We start from the raw sequence: 27,576 nt of genomic DNA, 5'->3' as shown, positions 1-27,576 counted from the left end.
TCCTTTTCGAAAGCTAAATTGAGTACTGCTAATGTGTTCCTCTATTTTAGGGTATATTCTTTGATTTACACTACGCAGGAATAATTTGCGAATTAAAAGTGCATTCAATTCTAAAAGTGCCACTTGATACATTTCAAGTTTGAATAATTATTATTATACAGGTTGATTGATTAGTGTGATAAAGTTCAGTGCCTCCTTTGTGCTTGAAGATTCCAATTCGAAAATTGTATGGATTATAGCCATCATTTTTAAAATTATTTACAACCTTACAGTATGTTTCAGAACGCCATGTCATATCAAAGTTACATTTTTCCAAAAAACACCTCATATTCTATTACATATTTGGAATCAGCTCGACTTTCTCATTACAATAATATTGGATTGTGATCTATTCTACGGGGTATTTGAAAAGTTATATCAATTTTTCTACTAGCATATTCCTTTTTTTAACAAGCATTAACAAACCACGATTTTGCACTTATATCTAATCATTTAACAATGAAAATAGGCGCATTATTGTTTTTAATTAAAGGGTCTGGTACATTTTTTTGTTTTGAAGAATTTGAACTAGGACAAAAATGAATTTTACTAGTGATTCAGATATCCTGGATATTGGGAGATTGCAAAAAAAGCCTTACTATCAGCACAAGTATACCATGAACGTTTTCCTGAAAGGCGGCAACCTACAGAAACAAGCTTGATTTGGATTGATGGGGCATTTCAATCCCACGGGTTCAATTAATTATAGAAACCATGAACGATTAGAAAACTCTACGACGGAAGACAATGAAATTATAGTTTTGCTGACATTTACTGAAAACCAACACACAAGTGTAAGGAGTATTTCCAGCGAACAAGAATTGAGCTTCAACGGTATACAAAGAATCCTTGACAAAAACAAAATGCACTCTTGTAACATTCACTTGCAACTAAAGTTGATTTTGAAAAAAGACTAGTGTTTTGTAGTACGGAAAGTTAATCAACAGAGAGACTTTTTCGACTATGTTTTAGTTGGAGATAAAGCCACGTTTAATAAAAATGGTTTTACAGGCAAAACATTCACTATAATTCATCAACTAATCCATATCACATACTGACACAAAGTCAAACTAGATTATCGTTGAATGTATGGGAAGGTATTGTTGGTGAATGTATTTAGATTGACTAGTAAACCATGTACCTCTTTCATTGGAATAAGTCCCACTTTGTACGCGTCAAAGGATGTGGTTTTTTCATGATGGTGCTCACTCTAATCAATTAATTAGTGGTGAACTAAATGAACTATTTCCTGGAAGATAAATCGGAAGAAATGGTCTGGTACAGTGGCCACCAAGGTTACCAGATTTCAATAAATGGACTGATTTTTCTGTGTACAAAATATTTCCAACAACGAGGAATAACATGAAGGAGGAATACGAAATGAATGTCGGAATGTTTCGAATACCTAATGTGATAATAAAGACGTGTACGTATACTGTAGTAAATAGGGTAGTTTTTTAGTAGCTTCGTTCCTGTGATTTATTTGTAATATACTCGTTTTTTATTTGTATTTGTAATTCAACCCCTACTGTACCAAACAGGAATGATAAAATATCGGTGCGACAAAAAACGTCAATTACGTGGTATTTAGAGTGGTGAGTAGCAAGAGACGACGGGAAGGTGTAGTGGATGGGATCCAATGTCCTTCAAGGACCAATCTCATGTCATGTTACAACTCGCTTGGTTTCAAAAGCAAGCGCGCGTGACCTCCAAGAGGATCCCCCTCCTCAGTAGATGCACGCCCATCACACATTAGTATTTGTGGTACCTAGAGGCACCGCGCCCTCTACCTCCTCACTATGCGAATGCTTTTATAACAGTGATATTAATTATCCCATCAGTAATTTTATTCTTATACCAAAAATTATTCTTTAGCTTATTTTTTAGTATTTTTAAACTATAATTTATTATAGATACATATATTTTATAAATAGAAAAAATTTCAATCTCCGCTTACCGATTTAATTGATTTCATCGTTTCTATTTGAGTTAAAAAATTGAAATTGGACAATGTATTACACTCCACTCAATCAACTCAATAAACTTGTGAGGGAATTTAAGTATAATTGCAGTTTTAAAGAACCGTTACTTTTGAGGGAATATGGGAACAAAAAAATGCCACGAGCCTTAAATGCTTCTATTGTTGATACATTATTATTTGATAAATTTTTGAAAATACAACAAACTAGTACAAAAACATCATTTTTCAGAATAATAAAATCAATTATCCGAAAATTATTGATTATAAGCCGACGTCAATCGTCCTGAAATAGACTTGAAATCCTGAAACAAATATAAGATATATGAAATATGAATACGTTTACGGGACGTTTAATGCATATCAAAATAAATATTTGTTTTAGCCACACTGAACAATTTTTTCATCCTTAGTTTTCATAACAAGAACTATATTGAAATTTATAAATTTTACACTACGAAGTAAGAAAGTCTCACCTTAATATCGAGTTAAATACTTACCTTTGAAGAAGCAGCACGCATGTTAGCTCTGGATTTTTCTGTAACAGAATTGTTTGTATCTTTGACAGGCTTACAAGGAGAATCACTCCTTTGCTTCGTTTTATCTTGAAGTTTCATTTTAAGTAGCTGCTCGTTATTAACTGTTTTTTCCAACTGTATGCGCATTCTCTATAAAAAATGAATTTCAAAAACTAAATATTCGACAAAAAACTGTTACACCTCTAAGGCTTCAGTATCTTTTCTTTTATGAATCCTAGCTCTATCCCTTTCTGCTTCCAGCAAACTTTTGAAATGGAGGACATTTGTTTTTTCTTTTTCGAGTTCGTCTTCCAAATTTCGAGCCTTTGCACGTTCTTTTTCAATGGTAACTCTGGAATTGATAACAGAGATTATTTTGGTGATAATTAAGACGTGCCAGAAAAATACAAGCAAGAGGTACGAGAGTTGTCTGAAAAGTCTTCCGCCTCAACCTGAAATTGTTCTGAGGAGTTTCTGAGAGTTAGTCACTGTGTACTATTATTTACCACAATGAAATTTTTGAATAACTGAATTCAAACGTGGCCCTATTAGCATGACTCGGGGCAGAAAAAAGTTCCTCAAATGGTACGAGACGACCGACTGATTAAGGTTAGAGCTTGCAACTGAAATTTCTTGGGTCTTTAGCCAACTGGTTTATTTTTCAAATATGCAATGTGTTTCGAATATTAACTGATATCTACGTCGTTATTAACCATTAGGTTGCCTTTCAGTTTTGAATAAGGCGACTAAAGTGTTGAAGACTTCCACGTTTTGGATTTAGTGTCAAATTAAGCTAGTAACACTCTTTCTGTGAAGCTGCCTTTTTTTGCTTTTTGACCGATTCAGAAATTACATTCTTTATTATTGCAAATGAATGTTTAATATTTGCCAATTCTCACATAACGTCCAATATCTCGTGTCAAATTCGATTACAATGTAGAGTAGAAGGTGCCAATAGAGTTTCTGATCGTCTTTTCCCAGTTGAGCGATTCCAAGTTGAAAGAGGGCATTTTTATGAGGCCACAAATTGGAAAGCTGATAGACGATATCAATTTTATAGAAAAGTTTATAAGGCAAGAACTTAGAGCTGGAAATTCAACCATACGTTTATGGTAACAAGCTATGAACAACTTTTAGATTCCCATAAATCTCTTGGCTACCTAATATCAACTCTCTATTACCATATATCATTTTTTGCTAAGAGTTGAGCGATTCCAAGTTGAAAGAGGGCATTTTTATGATGCCACAAACTGGAAAGCTGATAGACGATATCAATTTTATAGAAAAGATTATAAGGCAAGAACTTAGAACTGGAAATTCAACCATACGTTTATGGTAACAAGCTATGAACAACTTTTAGATTCCCATAAATCTCTTGGCTACCTAATATCAACTCTCTATTACCATATATCATTTTTTGCTAAGAGTTGAGCGATTCCAAGTTGAAAGAGGGCATTTTTATGATGCCACAAATTGGAAAGCTGATAGACGATATTAATTTTATAGAAAAGTTTATAAGGCAAGAACTTAGAGCTGGAAATTCAACCATACGTTTATGGTAACAAGCTATGAACAACTTTTAGATTCCCATAAATCTCTTGGCTACCTAATATCAACTCTCAATTACCATATATCATTTTTTGCTAAGAGTTGAGCGATTCCAAGTTGAAAGAGGGCATTTTTATGATGCCACAAACTGGAAAGCTGATAGACGATATCAATTTTATAGAAAAGATTATAAGGCAAGAACTTAGAACTGGAAATTCAACCATACGTTTATGGTAACAAGCTATGAACAACTTTTAGATTCCCATAAATCTCTTGGCTACCTAATATCAACTCTCAATTACCATATATCATTTTTTGCTAAGAGTTGAGCGATTCCAAGTTGAAAGAGGGCATTTTTATGATGCCACAAACTGGAAAGCTGATAGACGATATCAATTTTATAGAAAAGTTTATAAGGCAAGAACTTAGAGCTGGAAATTCAACCATACGTTTATGGTAACAAGCTATGAACAACTTTTAGATTCCCATAAATCTCTTGGCTACCTAATATCAACTCTCAATTACCATATATCATTTTTTGCTAAGAGTTGAGCGATTCCAAGTTGAAAGAGGGCATTTTTATGATGCCACAAACTGGAAAGCTGATAGACGATATCAATTTTATAGAAAAGATTATAAGGCAAGAACTTAGAACTGGAAATTCAACCATACGTTTATGGTAACAAGCTATGAACAACTTTTAGATTCCCATAAATCTCTTGGCTACCTAATATCAACTCTCTATTACCATATATCATTTTTTGCTAAGAGTTGAGCGATTCCAAGTTGAAAGAGGGCATTTTTATGATGCCACAAATTGGAAAGCTGATAGACGATATTAATTTTATAGAAAAGTTTATAAGGCAAGAACTTAGAGCTGGAAATTCAACCATACGTTTATGGTAACAAGCTATGAACAACTTTTAGATTCCCATAAATCTCTTGGCTACCTAATATCAACTCTCTATTACCATATATCATTTTTTGCTAAGAGTTGAGCGATTCCAAGTTGAAAGAGGGCATTTTTATGATGCCACAAATTGGAAAGCTGATAGACGATATTAATTTTATAGAAAAGTTTATAAGGCAAGAACTTAGAGCTGGAAATTCAACCATACGTTTATGGTAACAAGCTATGAACAACTTTTAGATTCCCATAAATCTCTTGGCTACCTAATATCAACTCTCAATTACCATATATCATTTTTTGCTAAGAGTTGAGCGATTCCAAGTTGAAAGAGGGCATTTTTATGATGCCACAAACTGGAAAGCTGATAGACGATATCAATTTTATAGAAAAGATTATAAGGCAAGAACTTAGAACTGGAAATTCAACCATACGTTTATGGTAACAAGCTATGAACAACTTTTAGATTCCCATAAATCTCTTGGCTACCTAATATCAACTCTCTATTACCATATATCATTTTTTGCTAAGAGTTGAGCGATTCCAAGTTGAAAGAGGGCATTTTTATGATGCCACAAATTGGAAAGCTGATAGACGATATTAATTTTATAGAAAAGTTTATAAGGCAAGAACTTAGAGCTGGAAATTCAACCATACGTTTATGGTAACAAGCTATGAACAACTTTTAGATTCCCATAAATCTCTTGGCTACCTAATATCAACTCTCTATTACCATATATCATTTTTTGCTAAGAGTTGAGCGATTCCAAGTTGAAAGAGGGCATTTTTATGATGCCACAAATTGGAAAGCTGATAGACGATATTAATTTTATAGAAAAGTTTATAAGGCAAGAACTTAGAGCTGGAAATTCAACCATACGTTTATGGTAACAAGCTATGAACAACTTTTAGATTCCCATAAATCTCTTGGCTACCTAATATCAACTCTCTATTACCATATATCATTTTTTGCTAAGAGTTGAGCGATTCCAAGTTGAAAGAGGGCATTTTTATGATGCCACAAACTGGAAAGCTGATAGACGATATCAATTTTATAGAAAAGTTTATAAGGCAAGAACTTAGAACTGGAAATTCAACCATACGTTTATGGTAACAAGCTATGAACAACTTTTAGATTCCCATAAATCTCTTGGCTACCTAATATCAACTCTCTATTACCATATATCATTTTTTGCTAAGAGTTGAGCGATTCCAAGTTGAAAGAGGGCATTTTTATGATGCCACAAATTGGAAAGCTGATAGACGATATTAATTTTATAGAAAAGTTTATAAGGCAAGAACTTAGAGCTGGAAATTCAACCATACGTTTATGGTAACAAGCTATGAACAACTTTTAGATTCCCATAAATCTCTTGGCTACCTAATATCAACTCTCTATTACCATATATCATTTTTTGCTAAGAGTTGAGCGATTCCAAGTTGAAAGAGGGCATTTTTATGATGCCACAAATTGGAAAGCTGATAGACGATATTAATTTTATAGAAAAGTTTATAAGGCAAGAACTTAGAGCTGGAAATTCAACCATACGTTTATGGTAACAAGCTATGAACAACTTTTAGATTCCCATAAATCTCTTGGCTACCTAATATCAACTCTCAATTACCATATATCATTTTTTGCTAAGAGTTGAGCGATTCCAAGTTGAAAGAGGGCATTTTTATGATGCCACAAACTGGAAAGCTGATAGACGATATCAATTTTATAGAAAAGATTATAAGGCAAGAACTTAGAACTGGAAATTCAACCATACGTTTATGGTAACAAGCTATGAACAACTTTTAGATTCCCATAAATCTCTTGGCTACCTAATATCAACTCTCTATTACCATATATCATTTTTTGCTAAGAGTTGAGCGATTCCAAGTTGAAAGAGGGCATTTTTATGATGCCACAAATTGGAAAGCTGATAGACGATATTAATTTTATAGAAAAGTTTATAAGGCAAGAACTTAGAGCTGGAAATTCAACCATACGTTTATGGTAACAAGCTATGAACAACTTTTAGATTCCCATAAATCTCTTGGCTACCTAATATCAACTCTCTATTACCATATATCATTTTTTGCTAAGAGTTGAGCGATTCCAAGTTGAAAGAGGGCATTTTTATGATGCCACAAACTGGAAAGCTGATAGACGATATCAATTTTATAGAAAAGTTTATAAGGCAAGAACTTAGAACTGGAAATTCAACCATACGTTTATGGTAACAAGCTATGAACAACTTTTAGATTCCCATAAATCTCTTGGCTGCCAAATATCAACTCTCTATTACCATATATCATTTTTTGCTAAGAGTTGAGCGATTCCAAGTTGAAAGAGGGCATTTTTATGATGCCACAAATTGGAAAGCTGATAGACGATATCAATTTTATAGAAAAGTTTATAAGGCAAGAACTTAGAACTGGAAATTCAACCATACGTTTATGGTAACAAGCTATGAACAACTTTTAGATTCCCATAAATCTCTTGGCTACCTAATATCAACTCTCTATTACCATATATCATTTTTTGCTAAGAGTTGAGCGATTCCAAGTTGAAAGAGGGCATTTTTATGATGCCACAAATTGGAAAGCTGATAGACGATATTAATTTTATAGAAAAGTTTATAAGGCAAAAACTTAGAGCTGGAAATTCAACCATACGTTTATGGTAACAAGCTATGAACAACTTTTAGATTCCCATAAATCTCTTGGCTGCCAAATATCAACTCTCTATTACCATATATCATTTTTTGCTAAGAGTTGAGCGATTCCAAGTTGAAAGAGGGCATTTTTATGATGCTACAAATTGGAAAGCTGATAGACGATATCAATTTTTGTAGAAAAGTTTATAAGGCAAGAACTTAGAACTGGAAATTCAACCATACGTTTATGGTAACAAGCTATGAACAACTTTTAGATTCCCATAAATCTCTTGGCTGCCTAATATCAACTCTCTATTACCATATATCATTTTTTGCTAAGAGTTGAGCGATTCCAAGTTGAAAGAGGGCATTTTTATGATGCCACAAATTGGAAAGCTGATAGACGATATCAATTTTATAGAAAAGTTTATAAGGCAAGAACTTAGAACTGGAAATTCAACCATACGTTTATGGTAACAAGCTATGAACAACTTTTAGATTCCCATAAATCTCTTGGCTGCCAAATATCAACTCTCTATTACCATATATCATTTTTTGCTAAGAGTTGAGCGATTCCAAGTTGAAAGAGGGCATTTTTATGATGCCACAAATTGGAAAGCTGATAGACGATATCAATTTTATAGAAAAGTTTATAAGGCAAGAACTTAGAGCTGGAAATTCAACCATACGTTTATGGTAACAAGCTATGAACAACTTTTAGATTCCCATAAATCTCTTGGCTGCCAAATATCAACTCTCTATTACCATATATCATTTTTTGCTAAGAGTTGAGCGATTCCAAGTTGAAAGAGGGCATTTTTATGATGCCACAAATTGGAAAGCTGATAGACGATATCAATTTTTGTAGAAAAGTTTATAAGGCAAGAACTTAGAACTGGAAATTCAACCATACGTTTATGGTAACAAGCTATGAACAACTTTTAGATTCCCATAAATCTCTTGGCTACCTAATATCAACTCTCTATTACCATATATCATTTTTTGCTAAGAGTTGAGCGATTCCAAGTTGAAAGAGGGCATTTTTATGATGCCACAAACTGGAAAGCTGATAGACGATATCAATTTTATAGAAAAGTTTATAAGGCAAGAACTTAGAACTGGAAATTCAACCATACGTTTATGGTAACAAGCTATGAACAACTTTTAGATTCCCATAAATCTCTTGGCTACCTAATATCAACTCTCTATTACCATATATCATTTTTTGCTAAGAGTTGAGCGATTCCAAGTTGAAAGAGGGCATTTTTATGATGCCACAAATTGGAAAGCTGATAGACGATATCAATTTTATAGAAAAGTTTATAAGGCAAGAACTTAGAACTGGAAATTCAACCATACGTTTATGGTAACAAGCTATGAACAACTTTTAGATTCCCATAAATCTCTTGGCTACCTAATATCAACTCTCTATTACCATATATCATTTTTTGCTAAGAGTTGAGCGATTCCAAGTTGAAAGAGGGCATTTTTATGATGCCACAAATTGGAAAGCTGATAGACGATATTAATTTTATAGAAAAGTTTATAAGGCAAGAACTTAGAGCTGGAAATTCAACCATACGTTTATGGTAACAAGCTATGAACAACTTTTAGATTCCCATAAATCTCTTGGCTGCCAAATATCAACTCTCTATTACCATATATCATTTTTTGCTAAGAGTTGAGCGATTCCAAGTTGAAAGAGGGCATTTTTATGATGCTACAAATTGGAAAGCTGATAGACGATATCAATTTTTGTAGAAAAGTTTATAAGGCAAGAACTTAGAACTGGAAATTCAACCATACGTTTATGGTAACAAGCTATGAACAACTTTTAGATTCCCATAAATCTCTTGGCTGCCTAATATCAACTCTCTATTACCATATATCATTTTTTGCTAAGAGTTGAGCGATTCCAAGTTGAAAGAGGGCATTTTTATGATGCCACAAATTGGAAAGCTGATAGACGATATCAATTTTATAGAAAAGTTTATAAGGCAAGAACTTAGAACTGGAAATTCAACCATACGTTTATGGTAACAAGCTATGAACAACTTTTAGATTCCCATAAATCTCTTGGCTGCCAAATATCAACTCTCTATTACCATATATCATTTTTTGCTAAGAGTTGAGCGATTCCAAGTTGAAAGAGGGCATTTTTATGATGCCACAAATTGGAAAGCTGATAGACGATATCAATTTTATAGAAAAGTTTATAAGGCAAGAACTTAGAGCTGGAAATTCAACCATACGTTTATGGTAACAAGCTATGAACAACTTTTAGATTCCCATAAATCTCTTGGCTGCCAAATATCAACTCTCTATTACCATATATCATTTTTTGCTAAGAGTTGAGCGATTCCAAGTTGAAAGAGGGCATTTTTATGATGCCACAAATTGGAAAGCTGATAGACGATATCAATTTTTGTAGAAAAGTTTATAAGGCAAGAACTTAGAACTGGAAATTCAACCATACGTTTATGGTAACAAGCTATGAACAACTTTTAGATTCCCATAAATCTCTTGGCTACCTAATATCAACTCTCTATTACCATATATCATTTTTTGCTAAGAGTTGAGCGATTCCAAGTTGAAAGAGGGCATTTTTATGATGCCACAAATTGGAAAGCTGATAGACGATATCAATTTTATAGAAAAGTTTATAAGGCAAGAACTTAGAACTGGAAATTCAACCATACGTTTATGGTAACAAGCTATGAACAACTTTTAGATTCCCATAAATCTCTTGGCTACCTAATATCAACTCTCTATTACCATATATCATTTTTTGCTAAGAGTTGAGCGATTCCAAGTTGAAAGAGGGCATTTTTATGATGCCACAAATTGGAAAGCTGATAGACGATATCAATTTTATAGAAAAGTTTATAAGGCAAGAACTTAGAACTGGAAATTCAACCATACGTTTATGGTAACAAGCTATGAACAACTTTTAGATTCCCATAAATCTCTTGGCTGCCAAATATCAACTCTCTATTACCATATATCATTTTTTGCTAAGAGTTGAGCGATTCCAAGTTGAAAGAGGGCATTTTTATGATGCCACAAATTGGAAAGCTGATAGACGATATCAATTTTTGTAGAAAAGTTTATAAGGCAAGAACTTAGAACTGGAAATTCAACCATACGTTTATGGTAACAAGCTATGAACAACTTTTAGATTCCCATAAATCTCTTGGCTACCTAATATCAACTCTCTATTACCATATATCATTTTTTGCTAAGAGTTGAGCGATTCCAAGTTGAAAGAGGGCATTTTTATGATGCCACAAACTGGAAAGCTGATAGACGATATCAATTTTATAGAAAAGTTTATAAGGCAAGAACTTAGAACTGGAAATTCAACCATACGTTTATGGTAACAAGCTATGAACAACTTTTAGATTCCCATAAATCTCTTGGCTGCCAAATATCAACTCTCTATTACCATATATCATTTTTTGCTAGGAATTTGGGTGCTCTTAGAGACGAGCTGGATTCTACCAATGGGATCCTGCATTGAAAGGTAATTACAGCTTGTTTTTGAAGAAGGAAGATGTGATCCCCCATAAAAGGGATGATTAAGATGTGTTATAAATTATAATATGTGGTTTTCTCAATGTAACGAAAAAATCTCACGTGTTACAGTTTTTTTCTGACCATGTAGATATTCAGAAAGGTTCATATATGTAGTATGCTGTTCAGTTTCATATTTTATTTCAATATGATCATGAATAGTCAGTCAGTGGTTGGTTTTCATAAAATTAATAGATGATTTTCATTGTCGGTAATATTTTGTGTATCTTTAAATACTAGTTGATATATTTATTTCTTGAACTTACATATATTCTTCTAGTTTCCGTTCGTGATAAGTTTTTTGTCGATCGATGGAGTCTTTTTCTTGTTTAAGATCCATCACCATTTTCGAATGTGAATCAACTTGCATGGTGAGCTCAGTACTCAACTTCCTTTCTTGTTCCAAAGTTTTTTGCAAGTCACTTAGGCGCTTTTTTCCTATTTTTACAGCGTATTGCATAGCATTAACTGGAACAATTTATCAAAGTTAACGATTCAGTATAAATTTCATCTTATAATCAAAAACCTTTATGATCTGCGACTTTTTGTTTTTCCAAAAGTTCTTCTTCCAAAGCAGCGATTCTTCTCAATAAACCAAGTTTGTCGCCACTTTCGTTCGACTTTAATACGCCAGCACTTTGTCCCATTTTTGCGAGCTGCTCAGCCGTAACGTCACAAAGTTTGTTATACAAAAACTGCAGTTCTTCTAGAAACAGCGACTAAAATAATATCAAAGTATAACTATAAGAAAATATTTTGCAAATTGTATACTAGGCTTTGGAAACGGGAGAGAAACCAGACAACTGAAATGGGGTGCATTGATTCGACAGAACAAATAATTATTTTCCAAATTGGGAATTATCCAGAAGTAAATAAAGCATCAAATATGTCTGTAAAAGAAAGGCTGGCAATGGCTATAATGATAATAGTAATATAATATTTTTGCTGTCGTCATATTCTTGAGGAAATAAGGAAAAATAATAACTTATATGACCCCGATTAGGGCGCTATACATAAAAAAAAACAATATATGGAAATGGATAATATGTGGTATGACAAATGTCACCGATGTGTTATCAGAACATTGATAAGAACTCAGTTATTAGATGGATAAATACAAAAATAGTGAAGAGTGAGTGAAAGAATTGAAGTTCCAAGAATTAAAACAAGAAATTAATAAACTATGTTACTTAGAGAAAATCTACTGGACTGTAAAGATCCAACCAAAAGTATCTCGTAAACATTCGTGACATCTTAGATAATTGAATTTTTGCATGTGAGTGACTAGAGCAAACTTTTCACAAATCAGAGGTAAATAAGGGAGGAAATTTTCATTTAAAAATCGCATTCGGTTCAATTTCCATAATGAAAAAATAGCCAATAATTCATTCGTAGATGGGCTACAGAATAGCGGATCAATCATTTCACATAAGGGGACATAATATATTAAGACGTGGCCGGGGTCTAAATCTAGTATGAGCGTCACTAAAGATTTCGATTGATACAAGATTATGAGTTATTGAAATAAGAATTAGAGGATGATGAATTTCTTCTTCCCAATATAACAATGATTTTTTTATTCTTTAGATGTAGCGATATATCTTCCTTGTTTAAATCTATTCCAAGGCTACTATAATATTGAATCAAGTTAAGAAAGTCGCTTTTACAAGACATTTTCTACTGAGAAAGGCTAATATCAAATCTCAAGAATGAGATAATAAGATTCCCAGATTTAATAAGAAAACACAATATAATATTGTCTATTATAAAAACAAATTTCGTAACTAGAAACAAAACATATTATTCTCCATGACTATACCGAACCACTGACAATAACCACTACAGTCTCGTCAGTATCAAACAGACTTATTTGAACCTTGAAGCACCTTTAGAGAAAGATTGCGAAAATATTGAGTACATTTCGACACGTCAATCTGAACTTAGTGAATGTATCGAAGATTATAATCTTGAAATAAAGAGGCGGCCAAAGATTTCGTAACCAATTTCGTTTTAAGGTACAGATTGCCTAAATAAACGATGAGTGATGACGCTAAACATGTCTTTTAAAACGGTATATTGTGAAAAACACAATAGAATAGTAAAATGTGTGTAAAGATACCCGTTGGGTTTGATTGATTCGTCTCTCCCTCCTTTCCGAAGTCTAGCATTTCCTTCGCAATATTGTAGAATACTCTTTCGTCATATTCACCTGTACACCACCAGTTGCCATTTTGTTGATTATGATTTGAAGATTGGGTTTAAAAATAGAGGCTTTCTTGCCGAAGAATCTCAGCTCTTTCTCAGATAATGGGCTTATGGCTACAACATCCGGTATCGACACTGTATTGATTGTTTTTACTGTAAATTTCTTGGATAAAAAAACAAATCGTTAAAAGAACCGTACACAATGATAATAATTTTGTAAATGCTAGTGTATTTGAAGTTTTTCCAGGAATAAAAAACAAATATTTTTTGCTATTAAATCATTATGTATATCATATTCCATTTCTTCTAGCATACTATTAATACGTTTTCCAGTTTATCGACCAACTATCTCAACTAGGAACTATAAATTAACGTAGAGAACAAAATTTAAAAAAACAAAAACGATACTATTACAATTACTTCTATAATCGAGAATAGAGAGCTTGTCGCTCTCTATTGTCCGTGCAATCCTTTCGCAGTTTCCTTGATCGCCCTCGCCGTAGCCTATGAAGGATCTCCAGAGTTGGAGAGACCTTCCAGGTGTTGCTGGCGTGAAATAAAATCTTTTCCACCAGTTCAAAATCTAATATTTATCTCTGTATTGGTAGATGCCTATGTTGTATATCGTAGTTTCCTCTGACGCCCTGGATTATATATGAGGGTTGTCTGAAAAATTTTCGACCTCAACCAGAAGATGTGAGAACAGATTGTGCTTGCGATGAGAGCCAGTTTGGATACTTACTTTAACAATCGTATGAGTGAGTCGTTAGAGGAAACGGACACTCTGCACCATCATTTACGACCGTAAAATTTTGGTCTTTTCAGCTTTACTGAAGGCGAGTATTGAGGTCGGCCAGAAACGGCAATATCATCGAGAAAGTTCACCAAATGGTACTAGACGAGCGTCGGATTAAGATAAGAGTCTATCGGCATATCAAAATAAAGTATTTTCCAACATCTACTCTTTTCCCTATCCTGATTTGATCACCATGACATGAAATTGTTTGCTGACCCTCCTGCTGCTGATTTATTTATATTTATTTAAACTATCTCACTTTCCAGAATCTTAGATTTATCGTAAACAAATAAATAGACCTTCTTAAAAATTATCTCCATAAAAACAGTCACAATATGATGTAAACAGCTCCCAAAAAATACAAGCAGTATGAGTAAGAGGATCAAAGTTTTTAAAGAATGTCTCGTGGGATATTGGGAGGAAAATAAATTTAGAGATGTTGCTCTATAACAAAAAAAACTGTAATTAAAACGCCAATTATTTTTCCAATTATTTCGTAACAATAGTTTATACTGATTTAACAAAGTATTATAAAAAATGAAGTATTTCTAAAACCAGACGTAACATAAAACTTTTATTATTCTACTATCACCCAAATAAACAATGATTGGTAACTTTCTGTTAGGTTAGAAAAACCTGTTAGGTTGTTATGAAATTAATTTTGAAAGATAATATTAAATCATCATTTAGGTATTTACCTTATTTATGAGATTATACATATTTCCGCAACATTCAATATCTATGATCACATATATTTGTCTAAAAAAAAACCATTTCGTTTCTTGGTTATCAATGATTACCTGTTTTTTATCCGCAAGTTGTTTTCTCAACACCTCCACCTCCTTTTTAATTTCTTCATTATTCTTGATACCTCTTTCAAATCTTTCTTTCAGAGTTGAATAACTTTTTTCAAGCAAATTTTTCTCTTTTCCAGTTTCAGTAATTTTCATAATCAAATTGTCATTTTCTTCTTTTAAGTCTTGGCTTTTCTTTCTAAATTTTTCGATCGTTTTCGAATGATCGTCCAATGCTTGTCCTAGTAAATCACATGTTTCCGTTTGCCGGTCGCACATCTTTCTTCTTTTAATGACGACATCTTTCACCTGCTCATTTTTATCTTTTACAGACGAAATCCTCTTTTTTTCTTCATTGAGAAGTCTTTTGATTTTATCGCGTTCGTTAGTAAGTTTTGCGAGATTTTCTTGTAGAGTTTTAATTTCTTTACTGTGTTTAATCTTCAGTTCGTCAGTTGAGTGTTGATGTTGAGTAGCAGCAATATTATCTAACTCTTTTTTCAATTTAGTATTTTCATTTTGTAATTCAACTATCAATCCGCTTAATTTCGAATTATCATTCTGTAATTCGTTAAGTAATTTTTGTAATTTACATTTTTCACTTAAAATTTCGTCCAAATCCTTTTCAAGTTTAATATTCATACATTCCAAAGATGTATACTTCTGTTTCAAATTAGCCACATCTTCTTTAGATCTATTCAGCTGCGAATCTATAGTTCCCAATTCTGTACGTTGCACTGTTACTTGATTTTGTAAATTTCTATTATCTATTTCCAATTTCGATACGAGTTCTTTCAATTTTGATTCAGCACTTTTCAATTTTTCTAGTGCAGATACGTTTTTCAAAGAATCTCCCATAGCTCCTTCATATTGATTTTTCAATTTATTGTTCTCATTTTCTAAATCTATCAATTTAGTCCTCAACCTATCGTTTTCTTCTTTCAATCTAAAAATTTCTATTGGGCATTTTATATGTTCATCTAGAATCGTTTTTAACTGATTTTCAAGTTTATTTAGAGCTTCTTCGTTTTCTACAGCTTTTTGTTTCCATATGGATGCATCTTCTTTGATATTAGTGACAGTTTCCAAGCTTTGCTTCAATTTTTCATTTTCTTTTTCTTGTTTAATGTTATTTTGTTTAAGGTTTTGTATTTGAGAAAGATAATTTTTATTATCGTTAGATATCAAGTCAAAATCTTTTTTAACTTTCAAATTTTCAGATTCCAACAGAGCAAGGCGTTGTTTTAAAGTAGATTCGCCCGATTTTAATTTAATCAATTCAGACGAAGATGTCTGAGATTCTTCAGATATATCATCAAGTTGTTTTTTCATTCGAGTATTTTCAGATTCCAGTAGAGCAAAATTCTGTTTCAATATTTTACTTTCCTTTTGATTTTCTAAAATTTGTGCATTTATATAATTCAGGTTATCCAGGGCAGCATTCAATTCTTTATTTAATCTGTCATTTTCCAATTCTAATTTAGTTAATTGATCTGCAGGTTCTACTAGAGCTTCATCTTTTACAAAGATTGATTTAGATTTATCAAGATCCTTTTGCAACTTACTTTTCTCGACTTCTAAAGTAGATATCTGTTGTCGCAATGTGAGTACTAAGTTTTCCAGTTCACTAATTCTATCTTCCGTTTTAGAAATTAATTGTAGCCTTGCATTTTCGCTTTCTAAGTTTGAAACTTTATTTTCTAGCTCTTTTTCGGCAGCCGCTGATATTTGAGCTGCAATCTTAGCTCTCTCTAATTCGGCTTTTAATTTAGATGCTTCGTCGGCTGTATTAGCGTTATATTTAATTAGGTTCTCATTTTCTTCGATTTTTTCTTGTAATTTATCATTAGAAAATTTCAAAGATTCTACAACATTGTCAAAATCTTTCTTCAGTTTAACTTTATCTCCTTCTAATTGATCTATTATCAGTTTAAGTTTGGCTATTTCGCTCTGCAAGTCTGCTATTCCTGTTGAAGAATTTTTAGCTGTTATTAAAACCGATTCTAATTCTTTTTTCAATGCAATTATTTCATGTTCTAAATTTTGTATAGTAGTGAGATTTTTCTTTTTCTCTGTCTCTAATTCATCAACTTTATTACCATCGGCTATTCTAATATTGAGACTGCTCTCTAATTCTTTTTTCAATCTATCAACCTCATTTTCGGCTTTCATTAAATCTTGTTTCGAAATTTTGATTGATTGCTGCAAAAGATCGATTTTATCGAAAGAACGATCGTATTCTGCTGCTTTATTTCTCAATCCATTATTTTCTGTTTCCAGTTGTGCTATATGTTCTTTCATTTTTTTAATTTCTTCTTTTAAATCGCCACCTTCAGATATTTCTGCAAGAGCAGCATTTAATTTGACATTATCTGTTTCCAATTTTCCGATCAATTGCTGTAAAGATTCCTTATCTTTCAAGCTTTTTTCATAATCACCTTTACAAGAGGCTAGTTCTGCTTTAAAGTGATCTGAGTTCTCATTTGCTTCAATTAAGCTCGATTCCAATTCAGCTAGTTTTGCTCGGCATTTATTCAATTCATCGCTCAACATCGCAGTACGGTCGCTGACTTTCATTGATCTAAGTAGAGTTTCAGCTTCTTTTGCACGATATTCTGAGTTTTCTGCAAAAAAATGATTGTGTTGAAATCAAGATGAAGCGTTAAATACGGCTATAACGATATGGGCGCTTTTACGGTCATCTGAAAACAGAAGTAAAAGTGATATTAGTAATTTTATGTTATTCTCATAAAATTTTTGTCAGGAGGAAGTGGAACCACGCAATTGTCATCATTTGAGTAGCAAATTTGTTGAAAAATGTCAGATTTGTGAGAGGAATTCACATATACTATCTGAAAGCCATAGTTTTCCCTTATATAGCTCCAGTTGACCAGGTAGTAATTTAACAATAGTAGAAAGTATGAAGGGTGACGAACATCAATTCCAGAGAATCAGTTTCAATCAGGCAGCATATCCAAATTTCTACTGAATTACCTGGAAGGATGTGCCCCATTATGTTCATAGTCATGACAGTGGACCGTTACGAACTATTGACTAATCAATTGTTATCAACATTTCAGTCGTCCCAACTCGTCCCAGACATGTTCAATGGAATTCATGTCTGGGCTGTGGGCTGGCCAGTCAAACCACCTAATTTCTACGTCATCCAGATACTCCCTGACAATTCTGGATGTATGTGGTCTAGCATTATCTTGCATAAAAATGCCACGTTCCCCCATAATCACCATGAAACGTATAACATGGTCTTCTAGCACCTCGATGATGTACCTATGGGGGATAGGAAGCAATTTTCTATGAAGACCAACTCTGTACGTGCTGCATTCCCGCCCAAACCATAACTGACCTACCGCCAAAGGGATATCAGCATATCATGAAGTCGATCGAAAATCTAGGAGGGAATTCTGGTTTAAGATAGACAATATGCCGCATATTTATTAATTAATTTGGTGGAAAATATGTCCTCGAGAATTTAACCAAAAAATACGAAGGACTGATTTACAATTAGTTCAATAGTAATTTTAGGATTTATCGCTTACATACATGTGCTGCTAAATTTATTCATAAATCGGTGTTTTTATAAAATGGGATATGGAATTAATTCTGAACGTTTCACAATCGGAGTATTCTTCTATTTCAGCTTTAATTCTAATTATCTCAAATAATAGAATATTGCCTTTGAATAGAATGGAATATTTTTTTAAAATTAAGTAGATATGGGATTGTGCTCCTCACTATATATTATTTTAAAAAGAGACCATACCATCAATTTATTTGTAGAGGTTTTATTAATATAAGAACAGAATAGAAAATTCAGAACTTACCTAAACGCTTGCATAAGTCTTTCACCATCCTCTGGAATTCGTCGGCCATTTCATTGGGTAGACTTGCTTTCTCTAAACATTTCAGTTGACCTTCTAGGTCCTGACAAATTGTCACTAGAACACCTTCATCTTTCATATCTGGAGGAAGTGATGGTACATCCACATGGGGAGTTTTCAATTTATCCAATAATTCGTTTCTTTCTAAAGCTTGAGCTTTAATTTTCTTAAGCAAATTTTCATTTTCTTTTCGCAAATCGTTTAGTTCATCAACGTCTATAGTAGGATATTGTTTCAATTGGAATTTGATTGTGTTCAGCTCTTTAATTAACTGTTTATTTTCTTCTATTGCGTGACGTAAATTATTTTTCAATTCTGCAATTCTACTTTCTGAATTTGCTAGTTTGCTGTTTAACATTTCACTTTCATTTATAGTCGCTTCAAGCCGAACAATTTCTTCTTTCAAATATTTATTTTGTTCAACAAGTAATTCCAGTTCTTTTTCTAATGAATTCGTACGTTTTTTATTTTTCTCTGTATCTTCCAGTATCAGTTTTTCCAAGTCATTTTTGTCACTAACTGCTTTTAGTAATTCACTTCTTAGTTTACATAATTCGGAATCGTCTTTCAATTCTTTTTCTATAGCTGCGTTACGAGATGATAGCTGCTCGTTTTCGTTTTGAACCTCCTGGATCATTTGTGATAGTTGTTTTATTTTCAACTGTAGGTTACAATTACAAGTATTTAGTTTTTTATTTTCGTCTTCTAAAGTATTCGTTTTTTCTTGGAATTTTTTCACGTGTTCAATTAGGTCTTCTATTCGGTCTATAGCTACTTCTTGAACTTCTGTCGAATGTTTACGTAAAGCTTCATTCTCAGCTGCTATTTTAACTCCTTTACATACTTCATCTTTAAGCCTCAACATAATATTGTTGGAAGCAATCAATTCTTTTTCAAGAATTTGTATACGTTCTTCTAAGCTTTTACAACGTGAGCAAAAGAATGATCTAGCAGTTTCGAAAGTTTCTACTTCTTCATCTTTGGACATAATTTTGTTTGTTCTTGTTGCAACTGTAACCAATTTTGGGCGTTTTTGATTATTAGATCTTTGATATGGTTCCGCAGGAGCTATTAAAACATTATCTTGTGCTTTAGTAACAGATGTAATCTGACTGTATATAATTCGTTTGTTTGAATCGAGTGACGTAACACTTCTAGAGATTATTGTATGCGGTGTTAAGGATTCTTTAAGGAAATTCCACCTAGACATATTATATTCCAATTGAATGGCTTCTGATTTAGCTTTCGGTTTGCTGGCGTAAATTACTTTTTCTGGTTTTTGAGTTATTGAATGTACTAATTTTTTTTTACAAATTCTACGTTCGACATTTTGTGAATCTTCCAATTTGAGAGTAGAGGGAGTATCTACTCCTACCGAAACAATTTCCGTTTTTTTAGTAATGGTACCTGCATCTAATTTTGATACATCTTGAATAATCAATGATGAACACTCTACTTCCACATCGTTTCTTGTAACAGGAATATTGGCGTTGGTTATTTCAGATATTTCTGTAGATTTTGTTATTTTCTTTGTCTTTGTACAATCCCATGTTCCCATATCAGTATTTATTCCAGTAGAAAGAGTGTAATTTACTATTAACTTTTCTGGTTTTGTGATATGTTGTGCGTTCCCATCGTCGGATCTAAATACTTGGATTTGGTTTTGTAAGTTGTGCCATCCATCACATTGTTTGTTCAGTTCCAAAGAAATTCTTTTTATGGCGCTCTTCGAGTGAAGCAGTAGTTCATGAAGCTGCTGATCTGCGGCTAGGTTAGAAATTTTATGTACTTTATCATGAAGTCTTCTATTCTCTTCCTTTGTCATCTCTAGTTCAGAGGTTATTAAACAAATTGAATCATTTTCGGTTTTTTTATCACGAAGACTTTGGGATTTTTCAAATTCATCCAATATTGGTTCGTGATCTTTTAAAACTTCACTTAAAGTATTCAATGAATCTTCTTTTTCTTCTAATGTTTGGATGAGAAAAACATTATCCTCCGTTAAATCCTTGAGATGTTTTGTAATATTATCATTTTCTATCTTTAAGGCTACGATGTGATGTACCAATTTTTGATATTCAGCTTGTATGTTACTAAGATAATCCTCCAATTCTTCGTTTCTAGCTTTCAAACTATCCACTTCGAGATTTAGAGTACATATTACTGATTTCAATTTGCTAGTTTTGTTTTTGTGTTTAAGTGTTTGAGAATTGAGGCCGTGGATTGAATTTGTAAGTCTAACTTCTAAAGAGCTCAGTTTTTCTTGGGTAGCGCTAATGAGACTATCTTTCTCCTCAATTTCTGCTCTCATTTGAACAGCATGTTCTCTGAACTTCTCCTGAAAATTATGATAACAATTTCTATTCAAGGATTATATAATAAATATCTGGTTTAATGATTAGATGAACACATGGTTCGAAGGAAGAAAATTGCTAGGATGAAATATTGACAACAACAATGAAATAGGAGGAGTGTTTCAACTGAAGAAAAATGCAATTATTAATTTATCAGTTTCATTAGGGTGTATGTAACGTTACCCTTTACCGCTAGGCTATCCCTACCGTCGCCAGAAGACGTCTACTGAGGAATGTTCTACATGAATCAACAAGTAGAAGCGCCAGCTGGCCGTGTCTTCAGTTCGGATTAGAGACTCCGAACGAGAGGTCGTTACGCCATTCTGAAGAGACAAAACAACGTCGAAACTGATCAGAGGTTACGACCCTCTCCTTATAATTGCGTGCCATTGGAAATGCTAATTTCAGCGGATTGTCGATGACACCACGTTCTTCAAAGAAGATGTAATTCAATATTCTCCGTGGTATTAGCCAGAAAAGTGGTTGTTTTTTCCTTCAAAGAAAGGCAAACCAACATTTAGAATCATGAAGTTCGAAATAAAAGGTGTAAATAGATATTATGCTTTTTAATTACTGAGCATGCCTCATATATCACCTAATAACTGAATTCACATATCGCCGTCTACGGCAGAGATATACTTGACTAAAGCTTGTGAACATGTCGCCAAAAGACGTCTACTGAATAATGTTTAACTACATGAATCAAGTAGAAACGCCAGCCGTCCGAACGAGAGGTTATAACGCCATTCTGAAGAGACGCAACAACGTCGAAACTAGTCATTGGTTACGATCCTCTCCTTATAAATGCGAGCTGTTAGGGATGCCAATTTGTCGATGATATCACGTTCTTCGAAGAAGATGTAATGTTTCCAAATGTTTTTGATTTCAGTTCGCTTCTGTTTTAAAATTAGTTTTTCTAATAATTTTTGGAAGACAAATAAAAATGGATGTTGCGACTTCTTTTATTCTTTATCAAAATAATTTTTATTTTCTTATTGGGAACGTAGCAATGAAACACCAAAGTGGACTAACTTATATATATTCCGAGCTTTCGAATTCTTATGTATTTATCGTTATCGTCTGGGACTGAAATTACGGTCAAGTACAATATAAGAAATATGTATAAATGTTGATTTGAATCACATTTTCTACAATTTTTTTCCTGTGAACTTTACCCTATTCTATTAGCTCTATAATCAGTAAAAAATTGTAGATAACAAAATAAAATGCTATAAGTTACAAAACCACAGAGTTTGCAAACCATTTCCAGAAATACTAAATATAAAATTTACATATCAATATTAATTGAGTCGTATTAATTGATATAATGATTATCAAAAATTAAGAAATTGAGAAAAGATTTTAATAATAAAAAAGAGAAAACTATGAAAAATACAAGTAAGAAAGGTGGAAACTCAAAAAAATCATAGGAAAGGAATGAAAAATACAAGGAAAACAGAAAATAATAGCATGCTGACATAATTAAAGGCAAGATAAGTAAACAATGGAACAAGAACAACACAACCCTAAAGAATAAATACGACAAAAAAGGCATAATCATGGAGGAAGACCAATTTATGTAAAGGTGGCGTTAATAGGGTACTTGAATTTTTTAAGACTTTTTCATTCATATCAAGTTCTTGATATGAAATAACGTCAGAAAATGAAATATTCAATTAAAAGTGAAAAAGCTCAAATTTTCAACCACATAATAAAACGATACCTATTGATTTTCAGTTGAAACGTCATAGGTTTCATAAAAACATTAAGCAGTTGTCTGCTGAAATTGTGTGGCTTTTGAAGACCTCTCTTTTGACAATTCATAATGGAATTGAAATTTTTTTATATACTCTCGATTTTCGAGTGATTGTAGGTTGATATATTCTTGATTATGGACATAATATTTCCTATGGGGAAAATTTGATGAAGGTGCCCCATCTTCCCCGGAATGACATATTCATTTATAAATAATATACATATAAATATTATACAAATAGTATTATACAAATAGATAAACAGACTTACTTGTTCTTCGTCCCTTCCTTTAGCCAGCAAATCTATATGACATACCAATCTTTTTATTTCATTCTCTTGGTCCGCTATACAAGCTTCCAAATCCTCTACTCGAAACTCCAAGGAGTTTCGTTCTCTTTCTATATCTTTCGCTCTATCTAGTTGAGCTTTCAGAATATCACATTCACATTCCAAACCCATCAGATTTTCGTATTTCGATTTGAATATATCCCGTTCAGCTTTGAACATTTCCATACATTGAATCTGCTTTTTCATGTAGTCGACATCTCCTAGCTCTCTTATCATTTCCTCGAGATTATTCCTCAGATGATCTCGTTCTGATTTTAATCTTTCTTTGTCTTCGCACATGGATTTGAGGCTTTCTATTTCGTGTTCCATGCAAACTACTTTGGATCGAAGAATATCTACTTCTGCTTTTTTGTGAAAATCTCCTTCTTCGGCATCAGATAATTTACGTGTTAATTGAATTATTTCTTCTTCCATGAAAGATTTCGATCTATTCAATTTCATTACACAACACTCCAGTTCATCTACTCTAGCTGCCTTCTTTTTTAAACTATGAACTTCTTGATCTAGACTACGTAGTTGTTCTACTTTTTGACTTAGTCTATCGCGATCTTTTAGAACCTCCTCTAGAAGTAGGGACCTCTGTCTAAACATTTCAACATCGTGAGGGGAATAAGTATGAGAGCAAAGCTCTTTTTCTAAATCATGAATTTTCTCATTCAACTTATCATTTTCATTGATGGCTTCAAATTTGAGTTTCAGATCTTCCATCAAGGCTGGAGTGATTGGGAAACATCCTATTTTGGCTAGTGAGTCTTCGTAGAAAAATACTTGTTCCTTCAGTTCTTCATTTTCGTTTTGTATTAGGGAGAGTTTCGAACAGTATTTTTTCATTACCTCGACTTCTTTTTGTATTATTTTAAGCCGTATTTCTGGTGTAATGTTTTGATTACGCATCTGCTCGATATTATGTTCTAATTCTTTGATTTCAGTTTCTGTGGAAATTATTTCTGGATATTGGGATAAATTAGAAAGACCTCCTGTTTCGGCATCTCCTCTTGATGGACTCTGGACAGCGTAAAGTTTCTTTTCTTCGATACTTCTCTGAAACCGATAGCTAATTAATGAAGTATACCTTAAATAAGATAAGCCATCAAATAAAATCAATGAAAATATCTTTCTAATACAATACGACCATTGACAATGATGACGAAGAAAAAATCAATATTGTTAGATCTAAGGTCTTAATAATGTAGAGTTTTTTTTATTTCATCGAGGATTTGACCTTTTTGTTATTAAAATAGGAAAGTATAATTAATTAGCGTTTCTTGCCAGGAAAGTGGGAACATCTGCTCTAGATTTTAGTATAAAAACTGTTGAACAGTATTATGCATGCAGCATTTCTGGTTTTGTTCCACACATGAAAAAACCTGATGAAAAACTTGAATGTCTAAATATGATATTAACCAAATTATATATTCATTTTAATATGAGTAAAACGATTTTTATGAATATTCCAAGTTTTGCAGTTGTAAAGAATGAAGTATGCAGATATTGGTGGGAAACATTTGAAGAAATTTTCAAGAAATATAATCAGAGTTTTTAGTTAACAAAATAAAGCAACTGAGTATAAAGTTTAATCCAAAAAAGCTGAAATACATTTTAATATTTAGCACAAACGCAAAATTTTAACTTTGAAAGCAATTCAACCCCTTTATGAGTGGAAAGTCCAGAAATCTTTTTAAGTAGTGTTGTACAAATAATGTACTGACCAAATCTCGAGCTTTACATTCACCTTATCAATAAATGAATCATAGGTATTCAGTTTTTTGGCCTATGAAACTGTCTTAGCCGTTTTCGAAGCAGGTTCGCCCTTTGCAATCCACTGTCTCGACTGTTTTTAGTTTCAGGAGTGTAGTGGTGGATCAAGGCTTCATCGGTAATTATGAATAAATGCAACGAATCTGACTTAGTTCACTTATACCGCGTCAATAAGGCCTGGGAAATGTTCATTCGGATGTTTTTGTTCTAAAGTGAACAATTACGGCACCCAAATTCATGGTGCTTTAAAGTACAAGTATTGCGACAAACACCAATTTGGAATAGTGAAGAATTTCACCGAAATAAAACAGGTGAGGGTCTGGGTACTGTATAAGTATGAGCTTAGATCAAAACAGAGTGGTTGAGAACAGGGTTAAAGAATGTATTGCACCTACTAGATTCAGCTGTTGATTTTGAAACACTGCATTGAACAGAATCCTATGAATGTAATCGAACAAATTTGTCAGTTGATAGATAAAGCTTGAAGTTTCAGCAAACAGGCAAGAAAACCTGTAAAGAATGTAGTTGTAATTCAGCTTTTTCAATAGATTGATTAGCTTTAGACACAAACAAATATGGTTGATATTGTGATTGATTGGAATAATACAAAAGCTCATTCACAATCAAGTGAAAACGGTCCTGAAATACAGTTAAATAAGATACAAAAAAAATGATTCTGACAGATCCTGCAAATGGTCATAATTCGCTTTTTTACAAGAGTTTTGACAAGAAGTTCTTCTACAAGTAGCTAAACGAAAGCGATTAAATGCTTCATGTTGAGATTTTGGTATAAAAAAGAAAGAAAAAGTTGAATTCATTTTAGTTTTTGTACCCTATTTTCTCTAATTGGGAAAGTTATAAGAAAAGATTACTGCTTATAAATGATTTATTAGTCAATGAGGACATGTTCTTCTATAATATTCAGATATATCTTAAAAACAATTTCGAAAAAACTAGTTGGAATTTATGAAAATTTACCCGCAGTCTTCCTAGTTCCTCTTGAGACCATTCTAATTGTTTTTTTAAGTTGTCTCGTTCTTCTGCAACTTCTTTTATACGTTCGAGCTGTTCTATGGTAGCTGCAGTGATATTTTCCTGTTCCCTACAGTATGATTCTTTGACCTTAAATTATTTTTTCGTTTCATAATTGATTATTTATGGGTTTTCAAATGTCAGTAATGGGACTAAAGTAATGACAAAAATGATAAACATTATACTTACATGTTGACTGGTTTTCTCCATTCTTATTTACGTTTTCCTTCTGATTTCTCAACGTATTAATGCTCGATTGACATTTGAAACTTTGAAGTAATATTTAAGTATTAAATAATAATAACTAGTAATGGCAAACCAAGTTGACACATCAAACTGAAGATCGTTATTGGTTAGAAATGTCTCTGTATTAAAGAGGGTTTTGCAGGAAGCAGGTGTTGTATATTGCATTTTTATTTTTGAGAAGTAACTATTTTCAAAGTTTTGTCCGTCTGCCTGTCTGAAGTTGCGATATCTCCTGACAAGAAGCATGTAACCTGTAGCTGTAGTTTTGCTAATAAAAGCGTTATATGGAAAAATTTTTTCAAAGACAAGTAAAAGTTTGACGTTTCGATCTGTTGCGGTCTTTATCAAAATATTACTAGACATTGACAACATGTAAAATTATATTGATTAATAGATCATTCACAACATGAATAACGAAATATACAAATCTGTTTAACCATAATAATTTATTGTTTACTAGCTTTTGCCCGCGGCTTCGCTCGCATCGAATCCATTAAATAAGTATCAGAAATCATTATAATAGAAAAGAACGAACTCTGTAGCTATATTAGAACCTGAGATATAGATCTTTGAATGTAGAAAAATTGCCAAAAACCTACAAAAATCCATAACTCCACATTGAATGTCCACGCCTAGCTCCTCTCAAACTCAACCGATTTAAGTGTTCAAAAACTCAAAAGAAAGAGGATGTTTCAGCGAGTGTTCTTAAACTAAAACGAACTCTGTAGCTATATTAGAACTTGAGATACAGATCTTTGAATGTAGAAAAATTGCCAAAAACCTGCAAAAATCCATAACTCCACATTGAATGTCCACGCCTAGCTCCTCTCAAACTCATCCGATTCAAGTGTTCAAAAACTCAAAAGAAAGAAGGTGTTTCAGCAAGTGTTCTTAAATAAAAACGAATTCTGTATCTATATTTGAAACTGAAATATAGATCTTTGAATGTAGAAAAATTGCCAAAAACCTGCAAAAATCCATAACTCCACATTGAATGTCCGCGCCTAGCTCCTCTTCAACTCAACCGATTTAAGTGTTCAAAAACTCAAAAGAAAGAGGATGTTTCAGCGAGTGTTCTTAAACTAAAACGAACTCTGTAGCTATATTAGAACTTGAGATATAGATCTTTGAATGTAGAAAAATTGCCAAAAACCTGCAAAAATCCATAACTCCACATTGAA

At 32.8% G+C, this 27,576-nt stretch overlaps 1 protein-coding gene across 1 annotated transcript; it reads right to left on the bottom strand.

Annotated features, from left to right (window-relative positions):
* Positions 1-2,163: 2,163 nt before the first annotated feature.
* On the bottom strand, positions 2,164-26,490 carry LOC130898729 (centromere-associated protein E-like). Its single transcript, XM_057808209.1, has 11 exons — positions 26,339-26,490; positions 26,096-26,239; positions 23,282-24,400; positions 18,846-21,240; positions 15,010-17,627; positions 13,418-13,576; positions 11,735-11,927; positions 11,475-11,676; positions 2,737-2,887; positions 2,518-2,685; positions 2,164-2,322 (listed from the first exon to the last, which is right to left on the bottom strand). Exons 1-11 carry the CDS (start codon positions 26,357-26,359, stop codon positions 2,275-2,277), a joined length of 7,218 nt encoding a protein of 2,405 aa, XP_057664192.1. The 5' UTR covers positions 26,360-26,490; the 3' UTR covers positions 2,164-2,274.
* Between the last annotated feature and the right edge of the window lie 1,086 nt (positions 26,491-27,576).

The sequence above is a fragment of the Diorhabda carinulata genome, chromosome 10 (genome assembly GCF_026250575.1).
Source record: "Diorhabda carinulata isolate Delta chromosome 10, icDioCari1.1, whole genome shotgun sequence".
In the NCBI taxonomy this organism is placed as follows: domain Eukaryota; kingdom Metazoa; phylum Arthropoda; class Insecta; order Coleoptera; family Chrysomelidae; genus Diorhabda; species Diorhabda carinulata.
This window is presented reverse-complemented; position numbering and strand designations above follow the sequence as displayed.